The sequence below is a fragment of the Pseudopodoces humilis genome, chromosome 1 (genome assembly GCF_049639895.1).
Source record: "Pseudopodoces humilis isolate 2021_Gansu_Grassland_sample_001 chromosome 1, ASM4963989v1, whole genome shotgun sequence".
NCBI lineage: Eukaryota > Metazoa > Chordata > Aves > Passeriformes > Paridae > Pseudopodoces > Pseudopodoces humilis.
The window spans coordinates 48,204,359-48,225,849 of record NC_142200.1 but is presented as its reverse complement, the minus strand read 5'-3'; the positions used below and the strand labels follow the sequence as shown (position 1 = coordinate 48,225,849).

The window sequence follows — 21,491 nt, the reverse complement described above, 5'->3', positions numbered from 1 at the left end:
CATTACACAGCTAGGAACAGTAACACTCCTCAGCAGCAGCATCCTTGCTGCACTGCTTGTCTTCACTGTTGTGAGTGACAATGTGGTCACCACACCATATACCAGCATCTTCTCATGCTCTCCTCAGCCCCCAAAACACACAGAAACAAAATGCTTAAAGCTAAGTAGAGAGTAAAGGAATTTGTGACTGGTCTCACAAGAAGCCAAAAAGACCTCACTTGAGTTTTGTTATAGACACCAAGAGGATTTTACAATTATGTTAGAAAGCAGCATTGTGCACAAGCTCACAGGGAGCCCAGAGGAATTGACTATATGACTATTCACACTACAGCATTAAAAATTTTATGTTGCATTTTACCCATACCGTAATGCAGAGCACACATTTGGTTTATTAGGCCACAACTTCATCAGACAACATTTTGCTGTTGGTTTCAAAACCCTGCTACACAGACAACTACCATAGGAATTGCAGGTCAGGTCAAATAACTGTAACCAAAGCAAACTGCACTCCCAGCACAGTATCTGGCTGCAAGACCACACTTTTGAGTCCTGGAAAACTTTGTGGGTATATATACAGAAGGGCAGTACATTAAAAGAGTCCTCCAACTTTAACATGGCTTTCAGTTTCATGCCATGTGAAAAGCAAACACACTCGCAGAGAGGAAGAGTGAAATGAGAACATCTTACACTACGAGAGATGGAACTCAGGGAAGGCAGCATTTCACGCAGATGGAAAGCTGCTGGATCATTTTACATTGGAGAGCACATCATGCATGGTTCCCTAAATGCTTAGAGCGGACCACTTCCTGCTGTCACCACTGCCTTGTGTACTGCAGGACATTTTACTACCTTCCCCAGAAATTACAACAAATTAACTACATTTCTGATCTCGGGGTTCATATCTCATGCACAGCCATTTGCTAAGTTGGCTTGTTAGTTTGGATTGAGACATTTGAAACCCCTGAATAAAAAATATGGAAGAAAATAAAGCCATATTTTTAAGATGAGGGTCATTTGACTTTGCTGGGCTTACACTGCTTGGTAAGATTATACATTTTATTTTTTGCAATACATCCTTGCCTTACTGCCCTCAACAACTTTATTAATAACAACTTGTTTCTGTTTCGGCCCCTCTGAAGTCAAATGACATCATTTGAATGCTACGATATGCTGGCAGACTGTGCATAAGAAACTCTCCACTGAACCAAGTCCAGGTCTTCCTGTCAAATAACATTGGTACAGGAGACAATGCTGCAGATCACAGATGTAAAAATAGTTAAAGACATACCCCAACTCACGTAGCAGGGTTCTCAAAATCACTTCCAAAAAAGGCTCTTCTGCCAAAATCTCTCTGCAACTCCTGCCATCAAAACTTAGGCTGCTGTGCCAGACAGTGTTATTGTAATTGGAAACATTTGGGGGCTGCAGTGTGTGCTTCACGAATCCTTCAGAGGCCAGAGGCACCCCAGAGCAGCAAGGGATGCTCAGAGCGCCTGCACCCCAGACACAGCAGCAGCGTCCTTCCACAGGCCTTTAACATCAGTGGTGGATGGAGGGGTCTGCCCTGAAAGTTTTTGGAAACCCAGGTGTGCAGAGGCTTTTGAATGTTTTAATACATTGTAATGGGGGCTGATAAATGCAACCCATGAGGTCACTTGAACACCTGTTTCAAATAGCATAAGAGAGATTACTACTTGTATGTATCTTGGACCTTCCTCCAATATTGGTCCCTAGTGCTAGTTCATCTGGGTCAAGATGGATGAGAAACAGGATGACACAGATACATCATGTTCCATTTTAATGGAGATTGGGATGCTTCTGCAAGATCGAGGGATAAAGGTCCTAACCCTGTTGAATTTAAGTCAAAATTACAGCAAAAGAATTATCTGAAATTTACAGTCCCTCTTCACTCCATTTTCTCCTTTAAAGTTAAGAGAAACATTTTTTTTTTATCTCACACAAAAGCTTCTCACCTGAGGAGTTTTATGTCAAGTACTGCTTTTTAAAAAAAAAAAAAAAAAATTTAAAAACATTTGGTTTTAAACAACTGAACAAAATAAACACATCTATTACAGGTTTTTAAGTCTCTGCCTTGGTGTGAGAAGGATATTCTGCCCTTCATGGGGCACAGCTTGTCCATTCAAGAAAGATCACTCAAGGGTCTCACATCTGATCTCCCAAGCACCATTAGCTGCAACAGTGCACAGGCTCTTCCCTCAGCGCCTCTTCTAATTTTAGGCCAGTTCAGAGAAATTGGCCTCTTATTTATCTCACACATGCACAGAATTAAAACCAGAAGCATCAACCAGCTGAAGAGTGAAGTTTCAAAACAGTCTCCAATTCCTGTGAGTTTTTGTCATGCTAACAGAAACAGGAAAACAGGAACTCAGCTTCCTTCTGTAAACTTCAGCTCTCAGAAAAACAACCCATTGCTGAAACTTGGAGCAAGAACTGCAGAGAGAACTGAGTGGCACTTGGCAAGGCCTCTAAACGTTCAGGGCAAGGCTCACCAACATGCTGAGGTTACCACTTCCCAGCATTCTGAGCCAAAGGGAATGTGCCCCAGCTTCTCAGCTGCTCTAATGCAAACTTTAAACAAAGTGGAGGTAGATTTGCACCAACATGTTGGACTATTAACAGAACAGGCTGAGGTGTTAAAACACTGCCACATGAATGTGCCAAGCAGTGCCAATGATCTTGTGGGAATGCAAGCTTCTGGGAGAGCTATGAAGCAGAAGTCTTATATTGCCATGCCAAGATACGCCAGAGCTCATTTGTGAAACTTCTGTATCAAAGAGCTGGTGCTGAATTATAATCATTAACTCATGCTAAGATCACAGTTTAGAGGAAATCTTTCTTATCATAAATTTGAATTCATTTGACTTCAGTTTTCTCTGTTTGCTTCTCAGTTTTCCCTGAGGAATACAGAATAATCTTCAACAACAAAATAAAACAAAAAATCAAATCAAATGAACTGGAATGATACAGACAATCATTACTTAAAATTCACTTTAAAATCACTATTCAAAAAACACTACTTTTCCCACTCTATTCTAGCTCAAAGTAAACATGAAAAACATGCAAGGCTTCTTTTTTATTTTTTTGGAGGATACCTTTTAAAGCACTCAAAGTACTCTGTGGTGTTCTGGAGCAAAGTGCCAAAATTAGAGTCACTGCAAAAACAAAGCAGGAATTGTGTAATATTAAGTTTTTCCTCCCTTGTTTAGTTCTTTTCTAAGAGTTTCAGAAAGGAAAGGCGGTTGAAGAAACACACAAATAAACAAAAAGTAAAAAAAAAAAAAAAAGCAAAAAACTTACTTGTGTCAGGCTGAGATTTCAGCACGCCTTCAATGTCTGTGGTGATTTTGGAAACCTGACTATGAAACTGTTGGACAGAGTTTTTGAGGCCAGAAATATCATTGGAATGAGATGCTATGGTTCCATTCATTTCACGGATGCAGTTCCATAAGCTGCTCACGTGCTTATTCAGACCTTCTTTTATATTCTGCAAGCTATCTGAAACAGAGTCCAACTTGCCACAGACTTTTTCAACATGTGAGACTCTGCTCTCAACATCTGAAACACCCTCCTGGACATCTTGGGTCTTTTCTTTGCACTTGCTAAGATCATTCAGGATATGGTCATTCAATTGTTCTAGTCTCTCTTTCACTTCACCACAACAATTCTCACTGGAATGAGCAGTTTGATTTGCAAATGTCCTCTGCATTTGATCAATTTTTCGGAAGACACCTCGTTGCGTTTTTCTGCATGTGGAATTGACACCCAGAAGCTGCTCCCTGCAGCTACTCAGGCCGTCTTGAAGATTTTTCACATCTTTATCAACGGCATTTAGATTGTATCGGAATACACGTATGTCTCTCTGCATTCTCTGGATGTCACGTTGGTTACCCTTAATTAAGTTGAGTTTCTCATTAAGAGAGCCATTTAGAGACTGCAGGAGACCAGAATTATTCTCTGCTTTCAAAAGCAAGTGATTGTACCTGTCGTTACAACTTTCTAGCTGTTTCTGAAGGTCCTCCGTACCTCGCGGTGCAGACTGACATTTCTGCCCACAGAGCTGTTCAAGCGACAGCAGTTTGTCCTTCACAAAATTCATCTCTGCCGTAATCTGCTCATTTGCAAATTCTGCATCACTGGGCAAGGCAGGCCCAGGATTAACAAACATTCCATCCGGGTCCGTGGTGTTGGCAATCTCCAAAATAGTCCCACCCAGCCTCACCTCCAGTGCCCGCAGCTTTTGGTCAAACAAGTCTCTCAGTTCATCCACCTCAGCAGCGATAGCACTGCGGAGAGTCTCCTCAACATAAAAACAATGTTCTTCAGCATTTCGTTCTGTAATATTCATCCTTGCATCTAGCTCCTCCAGCCTCTCACCAAACACGTCTTCTAGATCTGGAGTCGACAATCGAATGATTTCGTTATCTATTCTGACATTCAAGATCCTCTGTGCTTCCACAATTCTGTCAATCTTCGTATCTAAATCTTTCATCTGTTGGTCAAAGTAATTTCCCTCACCCTTCTTGCAACAACTGGAGTCGTTTGACGGAATTTGAGTGCGGAGAGTATTTATTTCTTTCCTCAAGTCATTCTCTTTTCCTCTTATAACATCAATTATCCCTACACAGTTATTTTCACTGTCATCATACTGCTGCTGATATTCACAGGACTTCTTCAGATCTGCCATCTTCTTTTCAAATCCTTCCATTATTTCTTGCCTGAGGGACTCAAATTTTGAGTCTATATAGTCCTGATATATATTGTCACGGGGCATTGTTATTGTAGGTCCTTGTGCTGCCTCCTGCAGTTGCTTTAACTGTCCTTCATAGCCTTTTACTTTTCCATTCAGTTCCTCCAGCTCATCATTCCTCATCTTCAAGGCTTCTTTGACCTCAGCTAGCTCAGCTTTTATATCTTCCATTTCAAAATCAATAAAAGGGTCTTTTTGATCTTTATTGCTGAGGAGTCCTGGCAGCTGAATAGTGTCTGTTTCAGCACCAACTGCACTGTCAGGCTCCGGGCGGTCGTAAAGGTTGTTCAGCCACGTGACCAACATCTTGCTAGCATCTTCTTGTACAGTCAGCTTCAGGTTTTCATTCACACCCGCCACGGAGGACTGAAGTTCAATCACAGACCGTGTGAGTCTGAACAATTCGTCCTCAAGAAACTGCATTCTCTTCTCATATGGTGGAGGCTCCGGTGCTTCTGTTGGTTCTGCATCTGTTTCCCAGAAATAACAAAATGTGGATGTAAATATTCCCAGTGGTATCTGTTTTAATCAGCTGCAGTTAACTTCACTTTTCTTTAAAATGAAATAATGACTTAAACCGAACAATGCTTGTTGCCTTTTCTGTTCTTATTTTCAGTCACTTACAATTAATACGTTATCAAAACCCTCAGAACTAAAAGTTTTAGCACAGTGACCAATTCCTGACAAGATGCAGTGGCCATAAAGAAACCGGCAATCACCTCTCCTGTTCAGCAATGATCTAAGCTACAGCATACATAACAGACCAATACAACCCATACACATCACAGCACAATCACCTTAGAACCACTGCATCTCCTATAACAATAATTTGACCCTGAATTCCCACTGAAAACTTCAGTGGCAGTTCATCTATGTGCCTGAAGTGAGTTGTGCTTCCGAGTTTTCCTGAATTGAGGTCCAAATATGCATCCCATATTATGACATGAGGTTCTGCAAGACACTCCAGTTATAACACTTGCTTCACAAATACCTAATTATTTGGCATATATTTAAGTAGGCAATAAAAACATGTATAAAAACATAAAATTTACACATTCAAAACAGTTAGAGTAAAATAACTTACCCTCACTGAATGAAAATTGGAAATACTTTTATCTGCAATCTACTTTTTGCCTATCGTAAATCAACTAATGAATCTGAATCCTGTCATTAGTAGGACCTCATTTACAAAAGCCATGTACAAATCTGGATGTTCAGTTTCACACAAAACATGCAACAATTGCAGAAAATCCAGAACAAAACCCAGAAAGCAAATATTACCAGTGGTGAAGAAAGGATAAACTGCAGGAAAAGTCAAAAGTAATTTTTTATTTTGTCTAGAAGAGAGAAGGACACAGGTATCACCATGTTTTGTTATCTTTTGGAATTAATATTTTAGGTCAGCTGACAAAATACTTAAAAAGCTTGTTTATAAAGCAGGTATATAACCTATGGGACTAGCTTGAAACCATCTATTTAGTCATTCAATACGTTCCACCACACAGAAAACACATGTGGAAATCTGACTAAGTGCTGTATGTGACACTAATCTCCAATTATGTTGGAAAAGTCCTTCTGAAGGAAACATCTGTTTATCATTTTTTTCTTAATGGAGAAAAGGCATAATATGGCAGTAACAGCATTTCTTCTTGCCCTTTCAGAGTACAGTATCTTACACAAACAAACATCATTCATTCTTTAAGATATTTTTTCAGAAGTTGAGGCTTATCTGTACTCATGCCCTTACTCCCCATTATTAAGGCACGTAGTCTAACATGAAACTGTAAAATCTTCACAAACTCAAACAAAACATTGTGAAACTGCTAGGAAACCTTGTAATATCACTGAAGTTAGTATCTGGGGTTTGTTGGGGTTTTTTTGGTTTTACTTTTTTTTGTTTTAGTAATGTTCTTTTTTTCCTGAACATTGAAAAAATCACCAAAAAAACACCCTGCAAATTCTTACAAAACCCACAGTCCTTACCCAAAGATTTTCTGAAACCATGAGTAGACAGCTGGCATTTACAGCCAATGCTCTACAGCCCATTCCTCTGTTCTTCTTCAGGAAATTCTCTGTATCAGGACTGCTACTGCCTGGCTATTATTTTCCCACCACACAGAGTTTTTCACATGTCTTTTGTACCTGCCAGCACCTGAGTTCAATAGAAACCATAATGATTTTTATCTTTAGAAGATAAAACAAGGAACCAGACATGATTGTGCACACCAAAATTCCAACAGAAAGTTACCTGTGCCTTTCTTCATGACAGCTTTGGCTGGCGTTGTGGGACGACGAGCAGTGTTTGGCTTTTCTGCAGGTCCTTCCCTGCAGTCCTCCCCTTTGTAGCCAGGACAACATCTCCATTCCAGCTCTGTCACTGTCTTATATGCAACCGTGTACCGAGGTCTGAAACTCGTTCGGTATCTGCCAAAACAGAAAGCATTTTAAACAATCCATAACCTAAGTTGCTATTTAGATTAAAGTTAAAATTAAAATAGGTTTCAGGGGTTTTTATCATGAAAATCAAATACTTGCAGCTATTATTAATTTTCTGCTTTAAACATCAAATGAACAAATTTTCCTGCCTAGGTTTGAAAGCTGCCACCACTCAACAGTCATGACAGGGAGCTGTGGAATAGGGGCTTTCATGTGTGAGCAGAGAGATAAAACGTTGTGGCAAGTGAAGGTACAACTCATCAGACACCACTGAGAGTAACAGGGACCACCAGTGTCTTACTCTGTAAATTCACAATCTTTTTCCTCTAACTTTTCTTTGCAACCCTCCCCCCAGGGCTCTTCTGAACATCAAAAAATGCTTCTGCCTACTTTGTCCCACTTGTCTTTCCACAGTCTCCATTTAAAGCATTCCTCAGAACCCATATGTATGGCATAGTCAAAGCCGGGAGGGATATTCCAGAGAAGGACAAAATGCTGGAAGTGTGAGTCAGACAAGGACATGAAAGAAGGAATCAGACGAAACACTACAACCAATGAAGAAATCAGCTCTTTCCTGCTTCATCAGTTAAGCTGAAGAGGGTCTGGCACAAAAACCTATGCATACATTATGTACATACAACCTTGAACTTCTCTGATTAACCACTCAAAAGTTAATAAATGACAAACTGATTCTGGTTGTGCAATTTTGTTTAACCATGGACTTCTTCCATAGCTTCCCTTCAAACACATCCCACATGTTCAGCTGTGGTCAGACACTGTGGTATCCCACCAGAGCAGAGCCTACACTACTGGATAGAAACTAAATCAATTTAAGGTACAGTTCATTTTGCATTGAGAGATGAGGAAAATGAGTAAAACAGGGATCTGATACCTGAGCTCTACAGAATTGTATTCCTGGAACACACAGAAACAAAAAAGTCATCCCAATTTCTCACATGAATTCCTTTCTCTCAGTTAAACCAGCATCTTCTATTAATTTCCCTAAGGCTTTTTCAGATTTTTTTCCTTAAGATTATTTCAGATTAAAACAATTTCAGGCTCATTTCCCTGCTGAGATGTCCCTAAACAGCAATACCAGCAGAATAAATGCAGGACAGCAGCAAAGGAATCTACAGGAGCTCTGTAGCCTGGCTGGGCTCACCGGGAGTGTATCCTGGGACAGAGAGAACACAGTACAGAACAGCACCAGAAGCAACCAAGCTATCACACAAAAGGCATCTATTTCACTGAATATGGCCTACTATTAACATGCAAAATTCCTTACTGGTCAAAAAAAATAAAAAATCAGTTATCAGCTACCAAATGGAAAGAAGTAAATCTTACAGACTCTGAAACATTTCCTACTGAAAGCCACAGAGCGGGAGTTAGCTTACTGTTATCTTTCAAAGCTTCTCCTGCCATATGAGCAAATAGTTGCAGAAAGAACCCTAACAATTTTATTCAGCATATTTCAGATACATAATTTTAGTATAAGGTCCTCCATCTGACAGCCATTTGCTGTACCTTTTTGGTAAGCTGGTCAACAAACTTGCAGTGGTGTGTTTAAATTACTAATTATGAATTTGCTTATCTTCCAAATGTATCTTTTCCAATTCTGCCACAATATAGTCTAATTTGTGCACTTGGGAAATACTCAGTGTTGTTTTGCATTATTACTTGGTCTACGACTTCTCATTTAAGGGGAAAAACCTACTTTCACTAGAGACAATCATAGTTTTTCCAACTATTTCTGGGCCAAGAGTAGTTTATATTAAAAAGTCTCTCTGGATTCTGTTCTTCTGTGGTTCTGCATGGGAAGGCAGGGTCAGGCTGTGCTGTATCTCTGTCTGTCAGCTGCTCCTAACTGCAGTGGTTTGCTGTGGCTGTCAGCTTTTCAGACTCTGACTTGGAGCACGTAAACTCGGAGAGGTTTTCCAATTCTTTTATACCTTCTGAACACCATATATGAAACAGCTGTAGACTGCACTCCAGCTCATCATGCCTTCTACAGTTTTCACTTAAACATCTGCTGAATCTTGTTTACAAAGTACAGAAATCCCCATGGTCAAGTGCTTTAAAAATTAAATAGAGGAGTGCAATGTAAAGGGCACCGCTGGGAAGAACAATATCCCGGCCACCCAGGAACTTCCTTTTCTTTCTCCCTTATCTAAAGTATTAAACCACATCTTGTGTAGATAATTTGGGTTTGAATCCTTTCCTTCCAGCTAGCTGCCAGAGTCAGGAGCAACAGGATTAGTTAGATGCTTTAGTGTTTTGAAGTGGTTTTGAGAGTCACTACAACCTCTCTCAATATCACCACATTACTGCAGTGCAAACTTTGAACTTCCAGATCAGTTTTCCCATGCCGGAAATGGTTGTACATACTTCTGTATGATTTCCATAAAACACTTAACTGCTCCTAACTTTGTGTGCTCTTTTTACTTTCAGGGCCAAACCCTTTCCTGAAAAATACAGTATTTCAGTTATTTTCAAATGCCAAATCTCTCTGCTTTCCCAACAGTTTTAAGAATATAGATGAAACTAATTTTATAAAATGAGTAAGAACTACTTACATGCAAATTGTGTGTTTCTTTGTTCAAATCCTCAAATGAGGATTTTCCATCATATTTCTGACAATTTTCTCTTTGAACACCTTGTCTGTAGTCATATTCATCAACACAGACACTTTCAGATGACTTCAACAGTCATAAGACACAACCAAATACAAAAGAATAGGAAAAAAAAAAGCTATCAACCTTAATATTTTCCAAACTCCATCTTAAAAATAAAAATCAAGCATGTTTGACATTCTCACTGTTTGATAGTTTCCTGACCTAATAGGCATAAAATGCTTAAATACAATTTAATTAAAAAAAAATATTTGAAAAGCGGTCCACTTCTTAAAAATTCTTTCAAGTTTGAAACAACACAAATTTGAACTGCTTTGTTTTCAGATATGGTACATCAAATACAGATTAACCTGAACCCTAAATCACAATTCTCCTATTTGTAAAATAAGCCAGAATTAGAACATTTCAAAATCTGGCTCTAGAACAGCTTTCATATTCACACTTCGAACTGTGGTGACAGGTATACTCACGGATGGCTGAAAAATTCAGCTGGGATTTACTTACCAAGAACTACTTTTCTATGCTGCCAGTCCAGCTGAATGAATCACACAGCTACTCCCATTTTCTCCAGGAAGGCTAGTCATGTAAGACTAGGAAACAGGAACTTACACTAGCACTTCTCTAATTTGAATCAGTCACATAAAAATTTCTTTAAAATCACAGCTTCATTGCTACAGCTTCTCTTCCAATGACATTCTTTGAGCACAACTGCTGTACCAGTTGCCCATGCGAGGAACCGTGTCACTGTGACAGCACCATCCAGCTGCACTGACAAATGAGTCATGCACCCAGCCCCAGGGAGATTCTCAATCATACAAGATGCTTTTGAAAGTCAGAATTTTGCCCACTTGTTGAACTTCAGTGGAGGAGCTGGAGGCTTCCAGGATTTTGCTAGGAAATAGCAATCTAACAGCACTGAACACAATTATGTTGCTGGTTACAGTTCTAAGAAAACAAACCATAAATTTCTGCTGGGGATTGCATCCTGAGAATAATTTGTGATTCTATGTATGTGAAAGACATAGGACTGTGAATTACCAAACTATACAAGTTATACAAGTCTTTATTTAAATGTGCAGTATTCTGAATCAAATTACTCGCTCAGAGTCACAGCAAACTTAAAACATGCAATCACAAACATACAAAACACACAGAATACACTCAGGGTAGCCAGAGAGACAAAATGTTCCTTCTTTATGAAGCTGGATAAAGATACATGGTTCAAATGGAACATCAAGTTTCATATTGTTTATCTGGCAGGTGTGAATCTTTACAGAGTTATCTAGTGAGGCAATTTTGTCAAAAGGGTCCACAGAAGTTTCCCAAGTCTCTTAAAAATTGAAGCTCCTACCTGTATATGCTGCAATGCAATTTTGAAACAGTGAAACACCAATTCTTCCTCTGGCTGACTTGGAATTTTGCTATTCAAGTAAGTGTTAATAAACACAATTATTTTGACAAGTATACTTCAAAATTATTTTTAAAAATAGTAATTTCTTATGTGGTTAGAAGTTGTATATAACACACCAGCATTTACTGTGCCTAGTCATTCCATTCTTCTGTGAACTTCAAGTCCAAGATGATCATAATCTCTTGATGAACTGAGCTAAATGCTGAAATCATTCTTTTATAAAGCATGAATAAAGATTAATATCAACTGTCTGTAATCTTTCATTGCAAGAGGGAACATAGGAACAGCTGTTTTTTTAGGAGTTTTTCCACAACAGACTTGTAACTAACCACACCTACTACCTTCACCATAACATGGTGATCAAATGAGAAAACATACCCAGAGCACTAATATGAGCCTTCACTTTTAATATCTTAAGTGTTTCACAGCTGAAGTCGTACAGGGTAACAATAGAACTCAAATATTCTTCTTCTTTGTGAGAGAAGTACTTCCACAGGAAAAACAATTAAAAATTCATGCTTGCTGCAAATGCTGAACATTTTGACCAGGGAACGAGCTATAATATTCTCATGGTGCTAAACCACAGAAGGAAACAGTTAACACTGATATTTGGAATGTCACCTAATAGCGATAAAACAAATCAGAAACATTTGGATGAAATTGGTGGGAAAACATATGGCTTAGCTCTGTAACTGGATATTAACATTCAACCTTTTGGGAAATGCAATGAGATAAGTGCCACCACATCCTCATGGTGAGGAAGGGACCACAGAATCAGCATGTTTCTACATAAGCAGAGTATAAAATGTTTACTCTGAGCACAAAGCTTCAAGGTTGGTCAAAAATTCTGTAGTGATTGGAACAAGTCCCATTACTTCAGAAGCTTGCAAATTTCTGTGTCTGTAAAACAGAAGATATCAAATCTACACTATTTAACATTTTTATTGCATGTAGACACATTCTTTGTAAACTGCATCATCTGGTAGTTATATTTATACAGTTATACTATAGTTGACATAGCCCCAGTCATCCAAATCTCCAATACATTGCAAGGGGAGCACAGGCATATAGACACCACCCAAAAACACTACCTAGAAGATGCAATTAAATGCAATCATATTTTGACCAAACGTTTTTTACTTTGTAGGCTGAAAATACTTCTGCTGAAAATATACCTTATTGGTTGCTTATACTACACAAACACTGAACTAGACCCAGCTGAGCTTATGTTTTCTGCTTCCCAAGCATGCAGGCCTAATTGTATGCCCTACAAATGGTGGCAGAAATCCTAGTTCAACTGAAATCTTGGAGATTTTTAGCAGTTGTCTGTCACAGTGAGTTCTAGCACACCTGGATTTCAGGTGCCTTGTGTCTAGGTAAGGACATGTTTTAGCTGCCTGTATTTCCATGAAGGCTAACAGGATTAGTGCACACAGCCAGCAGAGTCAAAACAGGGCTGCATCTCACTCTAAAGTCATTATTTACATCCTATAACCTACAGAGTGTGCTGGACACTGCTGACTTGCATCTGTGTCACCATCACTGCACATCTAAGTTCCCACGCTCAGATTCATCCCTCTGCATACAGGGCAGACAATTTAGGTCAGGGTGAATCAAATCCCACCCTTGCTTTTTTCTTTTATTACCTTGCCACTATGCAGCAGCACCAGCAGCTAGCTTGTGCTCCAGCCCACAGATGAGCTTAAGTTGAGAAAAATGTGTCTTTATTAAGAATTTATACTAAGGCATTTATAGCAAGCAGTGAAAAGATGTTTTGACAGGAAGACATGAGCCTACAGAAGTCTAGGTGTTAGTGAAAGCAAGCCACCAAAGCCAGAATAAATCCCAAGTAAACAATGCTGCAAAAAAGAATCCTATCGCACCCCAAAAAAATCTTCCATTTCTATCTGGCATTAGAGACAATAAGCTGCTTCTTACAGATGGACTTAAGCAAGTCTTGTTTTTACATTGCTGTTCTTCCTTTACCTGGAATTTTTTCTTCCCAAAATTTGTATGAAGTAGGTCAGTAAATGTCTTTACAAGCATTGGGGCTTGGGCAATTAGATTTTCTTGAGAAAAATGCCTTAGACACTAGTCCAGTGCCTGGCCCACTCACAGTCATCTAGAGTGAAGTTCCTCAAAGGCTTTTGGATAACACAATAATCAAAACAAAATATATATAATGAAAAGCAAGAAGAGAGTGTTTCAATTCTTTTTGTGCTGGGAGAAACAAAGTTTTGAGGCACTCCTGTGGAAAATATAAAGTTATGACAAGCATCAGTAGTGCATATGACCAAGGAGACTCAGCTTCTCCAGGCTTGCACAGGCACAGAGGGGAGTTCTTAATCAAGTTTGCACTCATGTATAGCATGGCCAACATTTGTACCAGATCTGTTCTGAGCTAAATCCTGAACAAAAAAAACTGCCACTGGCTGAGAGGATTAACAGGGAAGAAACTGAAGGAAAGCAAGGGAATGAGTCAAAGCACTCTGCATCCACAGGAACACAATTGCCTGCTGTGTACGCACCCAAGAAATCACCCATCCAGGTCACTGCAAAGAGTGCTTTAGTAGCTGACTATGAAAGCACTGTAATTTTACTGAATGTTTCATAAAATAGGAATGAGCATTTGGAGACTCGGTACTTTTTTCCATTGGTTATTTTTACTTGGTCTCTTCACGTTACCTGGAAAGCATGATGGGAGAAGATGGCCTTCCAGCTGGAAGAAATTGCTAAGTGGGCAGAGACCTGGCACAGGTGATTGTATTACTCCTTCATACAAGGAAGGAAAAACTTGTTTTTGTCTATCCCTAAATAAAACCTTCATCTCATCTAGTGGTACCAGGGAAGAAGCAGAGAACCATGATGCCCCAATCAGCTCACTACAGCCTGGTCTCTGGTACTTTGTTGTCTTCAATACTGGACACTACTTCAACGCATCTGAATCTGAATTTTATTGCAGAGTTCGTGTTTTCTTCAGTAAGAAGGACAGAAGATTACAGGAACTGGTAGAAGACAAAAACATTCAACTATTCTCAGTCAACACCACATGGTTTCATTTCAAAGTCTCCAAAAGTGCCATTGTTCATTACTTATACAATGGATTTTATGCCACTTGGCTGGAATTCTTCTATCAAAAAAAGATGAGATTCAAACTGCAATTTTCTCTCTTGGGAGAGAAACGTTTCTTTGTGGGAAGAAAGAACCAAGGGACTGCACACTCTGAAATATGACCTCATGTCTCATACTAGTGATGCCTTCTTGTTGTACATATATCTTCATACACACGTACACAAATACCTACCTAACTCTCATCTGCCAAGGATTTTATTTTCAAAAAACTGACCACTAAAGTCCAGTAGGAAATGCCCAGAAGTTTAAAATGTTAATACTCTTAAGGTTCATAAATTACCACCAGGTAGGCATCCTCTTCATATGAGCAGCAAAACACAGACACAGGATGCAGCTAAGTAACTCAGAGCCACAGGCAGCCTTTGGAAAAGCTCCAAGCAGAGCTTCATTCTTGAGATTTACAATGTTGAAATGCCAGTCAAACAGACCAACAGTAAGCTACTAAAATCCCACTTAAATAGAATGGGATAGGAGAACCATGAAAACACAGTCCCTTCAAAAGGATTTCAGGAAGGTTTTGTAGAGCAGCAATGAGATGTACTCAGTGATGGAACAGGAGCAACTTTGCCGCAGGTTATATGTTTACAACATCACCACCTGCCTCTCCCAGCAGCAGGGACCGATTTTCTCACCTTACACAAGTGGAAAGATGAAGCGAGGATGCAGAGCACTGCTGCTGATAAAGCTGCCCGAAAAACTGAGCTCCAATAGTACCACTTCTGCTTCTTTGCCCATGAAATAAACTGTTTTCTAGAATGCTCTAGAAAGAGCTGTTGCAGAGACATTATTTGAAAATATACCCAGATTAAACAAATAACCAATACTTTCAGAAAGACAAGAGCTAACCTGTGGGATTAAGTGGGATCCCAACTTTGAGAATAAAATGGAGCACTGTGTTGAGAGCTGTTATTTTTCAAGACACCATGTGAAAAGTGAACTGGAAAGGAAAGATGAGACACGAATGCAAAAATGAAGTCAGATGGGAGTCATCATATCCCCAATGTGTTAAACTGGCACTGCTCAGTGTCTAATGGTACAAAATGTCCCTTGACTATTTGGGTGATTTATGATGAAATACACCTAAATGGGTCAGCAGCTCCCTGAAAATAAAAAATTATGGCTTTGGCAACTCTTTGGTGCTTAACAGAAGAGGCCCCAGACCTTCAGGTCACATATTTCTCAAACCAAAAAAGCATGAAACTTTAAGTATTTACATTAATGTGAAGTGAGGAACAGCATGAGGGTTTTTTTCTTTTTTTTTTTTTTAGATTATTGCAACAAACTCAAATGATGTGTGAAATGAAAATTCCCTGTCCAGTTTACAGAGAAGAAAGACTCTGCTGCATTCAGCGCATGAAGACAGAGATGCACAATTTCAGGCTCGGGGAGACAGCCAGGAAAACTTACCACACCCAGCAGGATCTCAAAGATTTTCAAACAAGCACTCCAGGAGACTGAAGTTTTTTAAGTTTCCTTACTGTTTTCAATGCACAAGCCCCTAGGCTAACCTCCCTATGTAGTCAGCTAGCTGGAGCCTGTACAAAGAAATTCTGCTCCATACAAAATACACAAAATTGGAAAGAAAGTCCTGAAGACCTTTATAGATACTTGGAGGGGAAACATGAAACAGCTCTTGCTTTCCCTTCAAGTTTTTGTTCATCCTGAAAGTTTTTCTTATGAGATATGTATTGCTGGAGGCCAGCGGCAAACACAGGCTCGATCTGTGCTGACTTGCATATCTGAGGTTTGATCCTGCCTGGTGCTGAGCACTCTGACACTGATCTGCAGGCTTGATTTCTAGCAACAGAACAGTCTCAGAGAAGATGACATTGTTAGAAGGTTGAAAACTACATGGGGGTTTCCTAGACTGGGGCTGATGTGCTCCACCCAGGTCGTTCTGGGGTTGCCAGATGGATGAAGCCATTCAGCTTGAACTGGATGTCTCATGTGAGGGTTTTCAGCTATAAAATCCCCACTTTTACCCAGTAATATAATGTTAATAAATGCAGAATACTGCTTATTAAAAGCAGTGTTTTAATGACAAGTAGTAATCTCTTCTGATGTTTATGAATGCAGAAAACTCATAGTAACATTCTCTAAGGTCCTATCAATCTTTTGCTTTGAATCTTCTTCTGGGCCATGAATAAAATCATGATTAGTTTGGCAGTGGGCTTATTTATGATCATTTGAAAGTATTAAATGACAAAAAGTTGGAAAATATTGTTCAATGAGAGATTTGGAGAGGCTTGAACTTAGCTATTGATTCATTCATCATTTTCTTGGTAATTTTTCTAAATGAAATAATGGGCTTGCTTCATATACACGTATCATTAGTTTTAAAATGAGAAGCTTACATTAAATCATGAAATTCACTCCTCAAAAGCTAAAGAGAGATGACCTGACTTGAGCACACAAATACCTTTACTCACACAAGCATAATTAATGGGGGCTGGTACATGAATTAGAAGATCAGATAAAACATCCATTCTTCAAGTCCCTGAGCAACCTTATCTAAGTTTGAAGCTGGTTCTGCTGTTAACTGGGGGCTATGAGGGGACTGCAGCGCCTCCAGAGGTTCTTACCAAGCTGATTTTTTTCTACTCAATTTACTACCTCATAGGGGGAAGTCCTCTTTACAGCTCTATATCAAAGACAGAAACCCAGAAAACATCCCAGAAAACATTCAGCGACTTCAGTTCACTTCAGACTTTAAAATCAAAACCTTACTAGTGAAAGCAGCTTTTCCCAAAAGCACTGGGCCATGAACCGGTGCACCTCTGGTATAGCCAGGTGTACCCACACACTCTACACGAGAGGCAAAACAAACAGCTGCTGCAACAACATCCTACCCTGAACCAGCTGTAGTGACCAGAGGATATCCCAACCAAGCCACACCCCTAAGGAATGTGTAGGATCTAACCAGAAAGGCAATATGTTTTTTCTTTAAGAAATGGATGATGCTACTAGTTACAAATGGCTATTAATGCTAATTAAGTTACCAAACCATTCATAAAAAAGCTAGGAATGGAAATTCAAGACAAAAGAAGTGGTGAGGGGTCAGTTGTTTCTGAAGTAATATTAAATTTCAAAACATCCAAGTTCCTTTTAGTGAGTATAAACACTAATATTTTTGTACCATTCAGCCCAATGACCCATTAATAACAAAGTTTCTCCTTTCTTTGCTGGTCACAGTTTTAAGAAAAATAAATCAGGAGCCCCCCACACTTCAAAGGGAACATACTTCAAAGGGCATTTCTGCTCTTTCTTTCTACTCTCTCCCCTCCTATCTCCTAAGTAGCCACACTTCATCTCATTCATCCCTGACACCTTAATCAGCCAAAGTATTCACCAACTTCTCAGCAAGGAAATGCACTAGCAATCCAAAGTACCTATAAAACAGTTAAACAATGAAGTGTAATAATTTCCTGAATTTCAACTTAACCTTTCAGGAAATACAACCAGCAGCCAAAGTGAATTTACAGTTAACAATCATGAAAGTGCAGTAATTCCAACAGGGGGCTTTTGGGTTTTTGTCTTCAGACAAATTTATATTTTAACGGGCTTAAAGGGTAGATGGAAAGGGTTCATGCATGCATATGATTCTAGGCTTAATCTTTCTATTTCTAAAAAAAAAAGATATTTCATAATTAAACAGATAATTAAAAGGCAAATCAGGGCTGACTATAATCCATATCTGCAACACACACTCTCTTGTCTGTAAAGAACACATGGAATTCAGGAGTACACTGCAAGTTTAAGGCAGTGAAACACTCCCCTATACACTGCAATCTAAGTAATTGTAATGCATAACTTAGACTGTACCTAAACACTAGTAGGGCTCTTTAAATCTAGTCTTAAACTAATATAAACCAACAGTAAATCCACTGACTGATTAAGAAACAGACCTAATAGTACTTAAGTACTAATAAAACATACACATCCATGATACAGTTAAGGAACTCTTTGTTTGGTTTGGATCTCACTGTCCCCACTGTCTGCAGCTGAATGAGCTCTTAGATAAACCATGGGTATCAAGAGGAGACTACACAGGGACTGTACTTTATTCCCATGAATATCTGCTATTTAGTTCATTTTAAGTTCTCTGTTCAAGTGTATAAAGGAGGAAAAAAGAGAATAATTTCCACAAAGTCCTCACAGTCATTTCTTTGTTGTTTTATAGCTCTTTCCTGTCCTATTTTTGTGAACATTAGCTAGCAAACATATATAAACACATTCTGTTATTCAGACCTCTACTCCTTCTGAATTAAACAATATTTTTCATATGAATCAAGTTAGGGGTTTGCAGGATTTGAGGCATGTATTTCAAACTTTTTGGATTAACACCTTTCTTACTCTGCCACCAAGAGAGTGTATATGCAACAAACACAAAAATAAAATGACAACCTATAAACACTTTTGAACAAAATAAAATTTCAAGATTTTGATATTCCAGCTTCTCTTGGTGTTAATCAGCTGGTGCTGTGACAGGTAAGAATGGTAAGAGTATAGAATATTTTAGGTTAAGAACAAGGAATTCTTTTGCAGTTGCCATTACAGTAATAAAGAAAACAACAGTGATGTTCACCAAAGAAAGTCAAACAGAGGAAACAAAGTCTTATGATAAGCATCTAATTCCATTCTCAAAAGAACAAAAGAATCCCGTGAGACTGGACACAGCTGGTGAGACCAAATGTCTGTTCAGCCCCATAGTCTCTCTCTGACAGCAGCCAACTCCAGATGTTTAGAAGCACAAGGACAGACAATGCCATTTCAGAGAACCACAGAGAAATCTGGAAGGGATGGGACTTCAGAAGGTCGTGCAGTCCAGCCCCCTGCTCAAGATGGGCTTCCCCTTGTTTCTCCTGCCAACAATCTCACACTCTCAGGGCAGGAATTTCCTGAGCTAGAAGCAATGCCTTTACACTTTCTTCACTATCTACTAGCAGATAGTCCACAAAAGTCCTAATTTACTGCCTCTGAAATTCCTTATCTTAATGCTTGGTGATTTATGTGTTTAAAGAGCTCAGTTTCAACCCCTCCTCATGCCTCTATAGCTCCACTACAGAGACTTCTCAGGATAGAGGGCACACCCCATTACACATCCATAAACTCAGTCAGAAGTCCAAAATGGCCAGTTCAAGACGCCAAAGAGAAACAAGGGAAGTTACACAAGATGGTGTTACTCAGCTGTCTGCTGTCTTTGTTTTTTCCCCTCAAATTCTAGTGTTTATATAGAGAAAAAATAGGTATTTAACGAAAATAACAACCCAAACAAACAGAAAGCAGCACATTTGAATGCCAAACACCCAGCACCTATTGTCACAGGCCCCAGGGTGGCAGTGTCATCAGCATCTAAAGTTCCATTTCAGTAATACCCAAGACCTAGTAGTGTCTGTCTCATCATCACTGTTTCATGTCAAAATAAAAGTTAGTTACTGTAGCTTTATTGTAAAATACACTTCATCATCACCTCACCCCAAGTCTGAGCCTACAAAAATCTGTGGGTGTCTTCCCAGTGACTTCCTGGGGATGCTGAAACGGTTTCAGAGTGCACATTGCCTAGAGCTTTCAAACAGAAATGTGTAAATATTACTGCTTAACAAGTGGAAAAATGAGGAAAGATTTGCCTACGATTAGCCAGCAGGTGAGCAAGATACATGTGTTCCCTGATGCCAGCTGTACCTGCCGCAGCACACCTTGCCGCAGGTGGCCACACCACAGATTACCACGCCGTCACACGCACGAAGATTAAAATCAAACAAGCAACTTTACATTACTCCCTGTAAAATCTGCACTAGCACTGGATGGATAACAGACAAGGATACACAGACCGTAAAGGTGCTGGCACACGTTCCCGGCTCTCCCTTTACGCGCCGATCCAGCAACACGGAGCACTGACAAAACCGGTCTGAGCGCGGCTGTGCGCTGGCAGCTCCGGCCCAGGTGCGCTCCCAGCAGCGCACAGGTGCGGTCCTGCTGCCGGCGCCCATGGAAAGCAGCCCGCGTGCTTTGCGCCCGCCTGCACGCCTCTCCAAGCCGACGAGGTGTGCCAGCGCAGCTCCCTCTCGGCGGCACGGAGCAGCGACTCAGTCTGGCTCTAATTAGCCGCGGCAGCCTGATGTCCGCAATGAGCGAGCGCTTTGTCCGGGGTGGGCTGGGGACCAGGGGCGCTCGGCACCCCCCTGCCCCGGCCCTGCGCCTTTCGGGGTGCCGGGAACCACCCGAGCGCCGCGACCGCTTCCCCGCCTGGGCTTGGCGATGGGTGCCCAAGCGCTCTCCCTGCTGAGCCCTCCCCTGCGCTACTTACACCAGGGTGGGCTCGCAGGGGAACTGGTTCCAGGCGCACTTGTACTGGGCCTGGACGTAGCTCTCCGTCCCGTCCAGCACCGAGCAGCTCACGTTCTTGTTCACGATGTAGGCGCACCAGTTCCTGGGGGAGAAGGACAATGTCGGTGAGGCTCCGCAGCCCTCCCGGCCCGGCCGGTCCCGCGGCGCGGCGGGCGGTACTCACTTGCTGCGGGAGCCCGGCCGGGAGTACGGCAGGTGCGGGGTGCCGTGGCTGAGCCCGGCGGCGCCCAGGGCGAGGAGCAGCGGCAGTGCCCACCCCGAGGGCGGCGAGGGCCCCAGGCACAGCTCCATGGGGCGACGGGCAGCGGCGGCGGGCTAGCGCAGCGGGCCGGTGCCTCTCCGCAGGCTCCCTCCGTCCGTCTGTCCCTCCGTCCGTCCGCCCGCCTGCCCGCTCTCAGCTCCCTCACTGACGCAAATCCCCCACCCCGTTTCCGCCCTCCACGGCGGCTCCGCACCCCCCTCCGGCCAAGCTGCCTCTCCCCTCCACCCGCCCGGCCGGTCCCGGCCCCGGCCCCCGCCCCGCTCCAGCCCCCCGGCCGGCAGGAGCGCCGCGCCAGCCCCCGGCCCCATGGGGCCCCCTCGGGGCAGCCCCCGCTCCCCGGCCCCTGCCCCAGCTGGCCTGCCACAGCCCCCGAACCAGTTTTTCCCCCTGGAAAGCTGATGGGAGGAGAGGGCCGGGCCGCTGGGGAAGAGTCCCTCGCTCCCAGGGACCCGGGTTGCTGGGGCAGAGGGCAGCCCGCGAACCGCGGGGAAGGGGGCACTGCGT

At 41.4% G+C, this 21,491-nt stretch overlaps 1 protein-coding gene across 1 annotated transcript in view; it reads right to left on the bottom strand.

The window, feature by feature from the left end:
• The window catches only part of EMILIN2 (elastin microfibril interfacer 2), a 36,236-nt gene extending 15,121 nt beyond the window's left edge, over positions 1-21,115 (bottom strand). The window contains exons 1-4 of the mRNA XM_005517234.3: positions 20,889-21,115; positions 20,685-20,807; positions 7,017-7,192; positions 3,319-5,238 (exon numbers count right to left, since the gene is read on the bottom strand). Coding sequence (XP_005517291.2) covers positions 3,319-5,238; positions 7,017-7,192; positions 20,685-20,807; positions 20,889-21,016 — 2,347 coding nt within the window. The 5' untranslated portion in view covers positions 21,017-21,115. The remainder of the gene's footprint in view (positions 1-3,318; positions 5,239-7,016; positions 7,193-20,684; positions 20,808-20,888) is intronic.
• Positions 21,116-21,491: the final 376 nt, after the last annotated feature.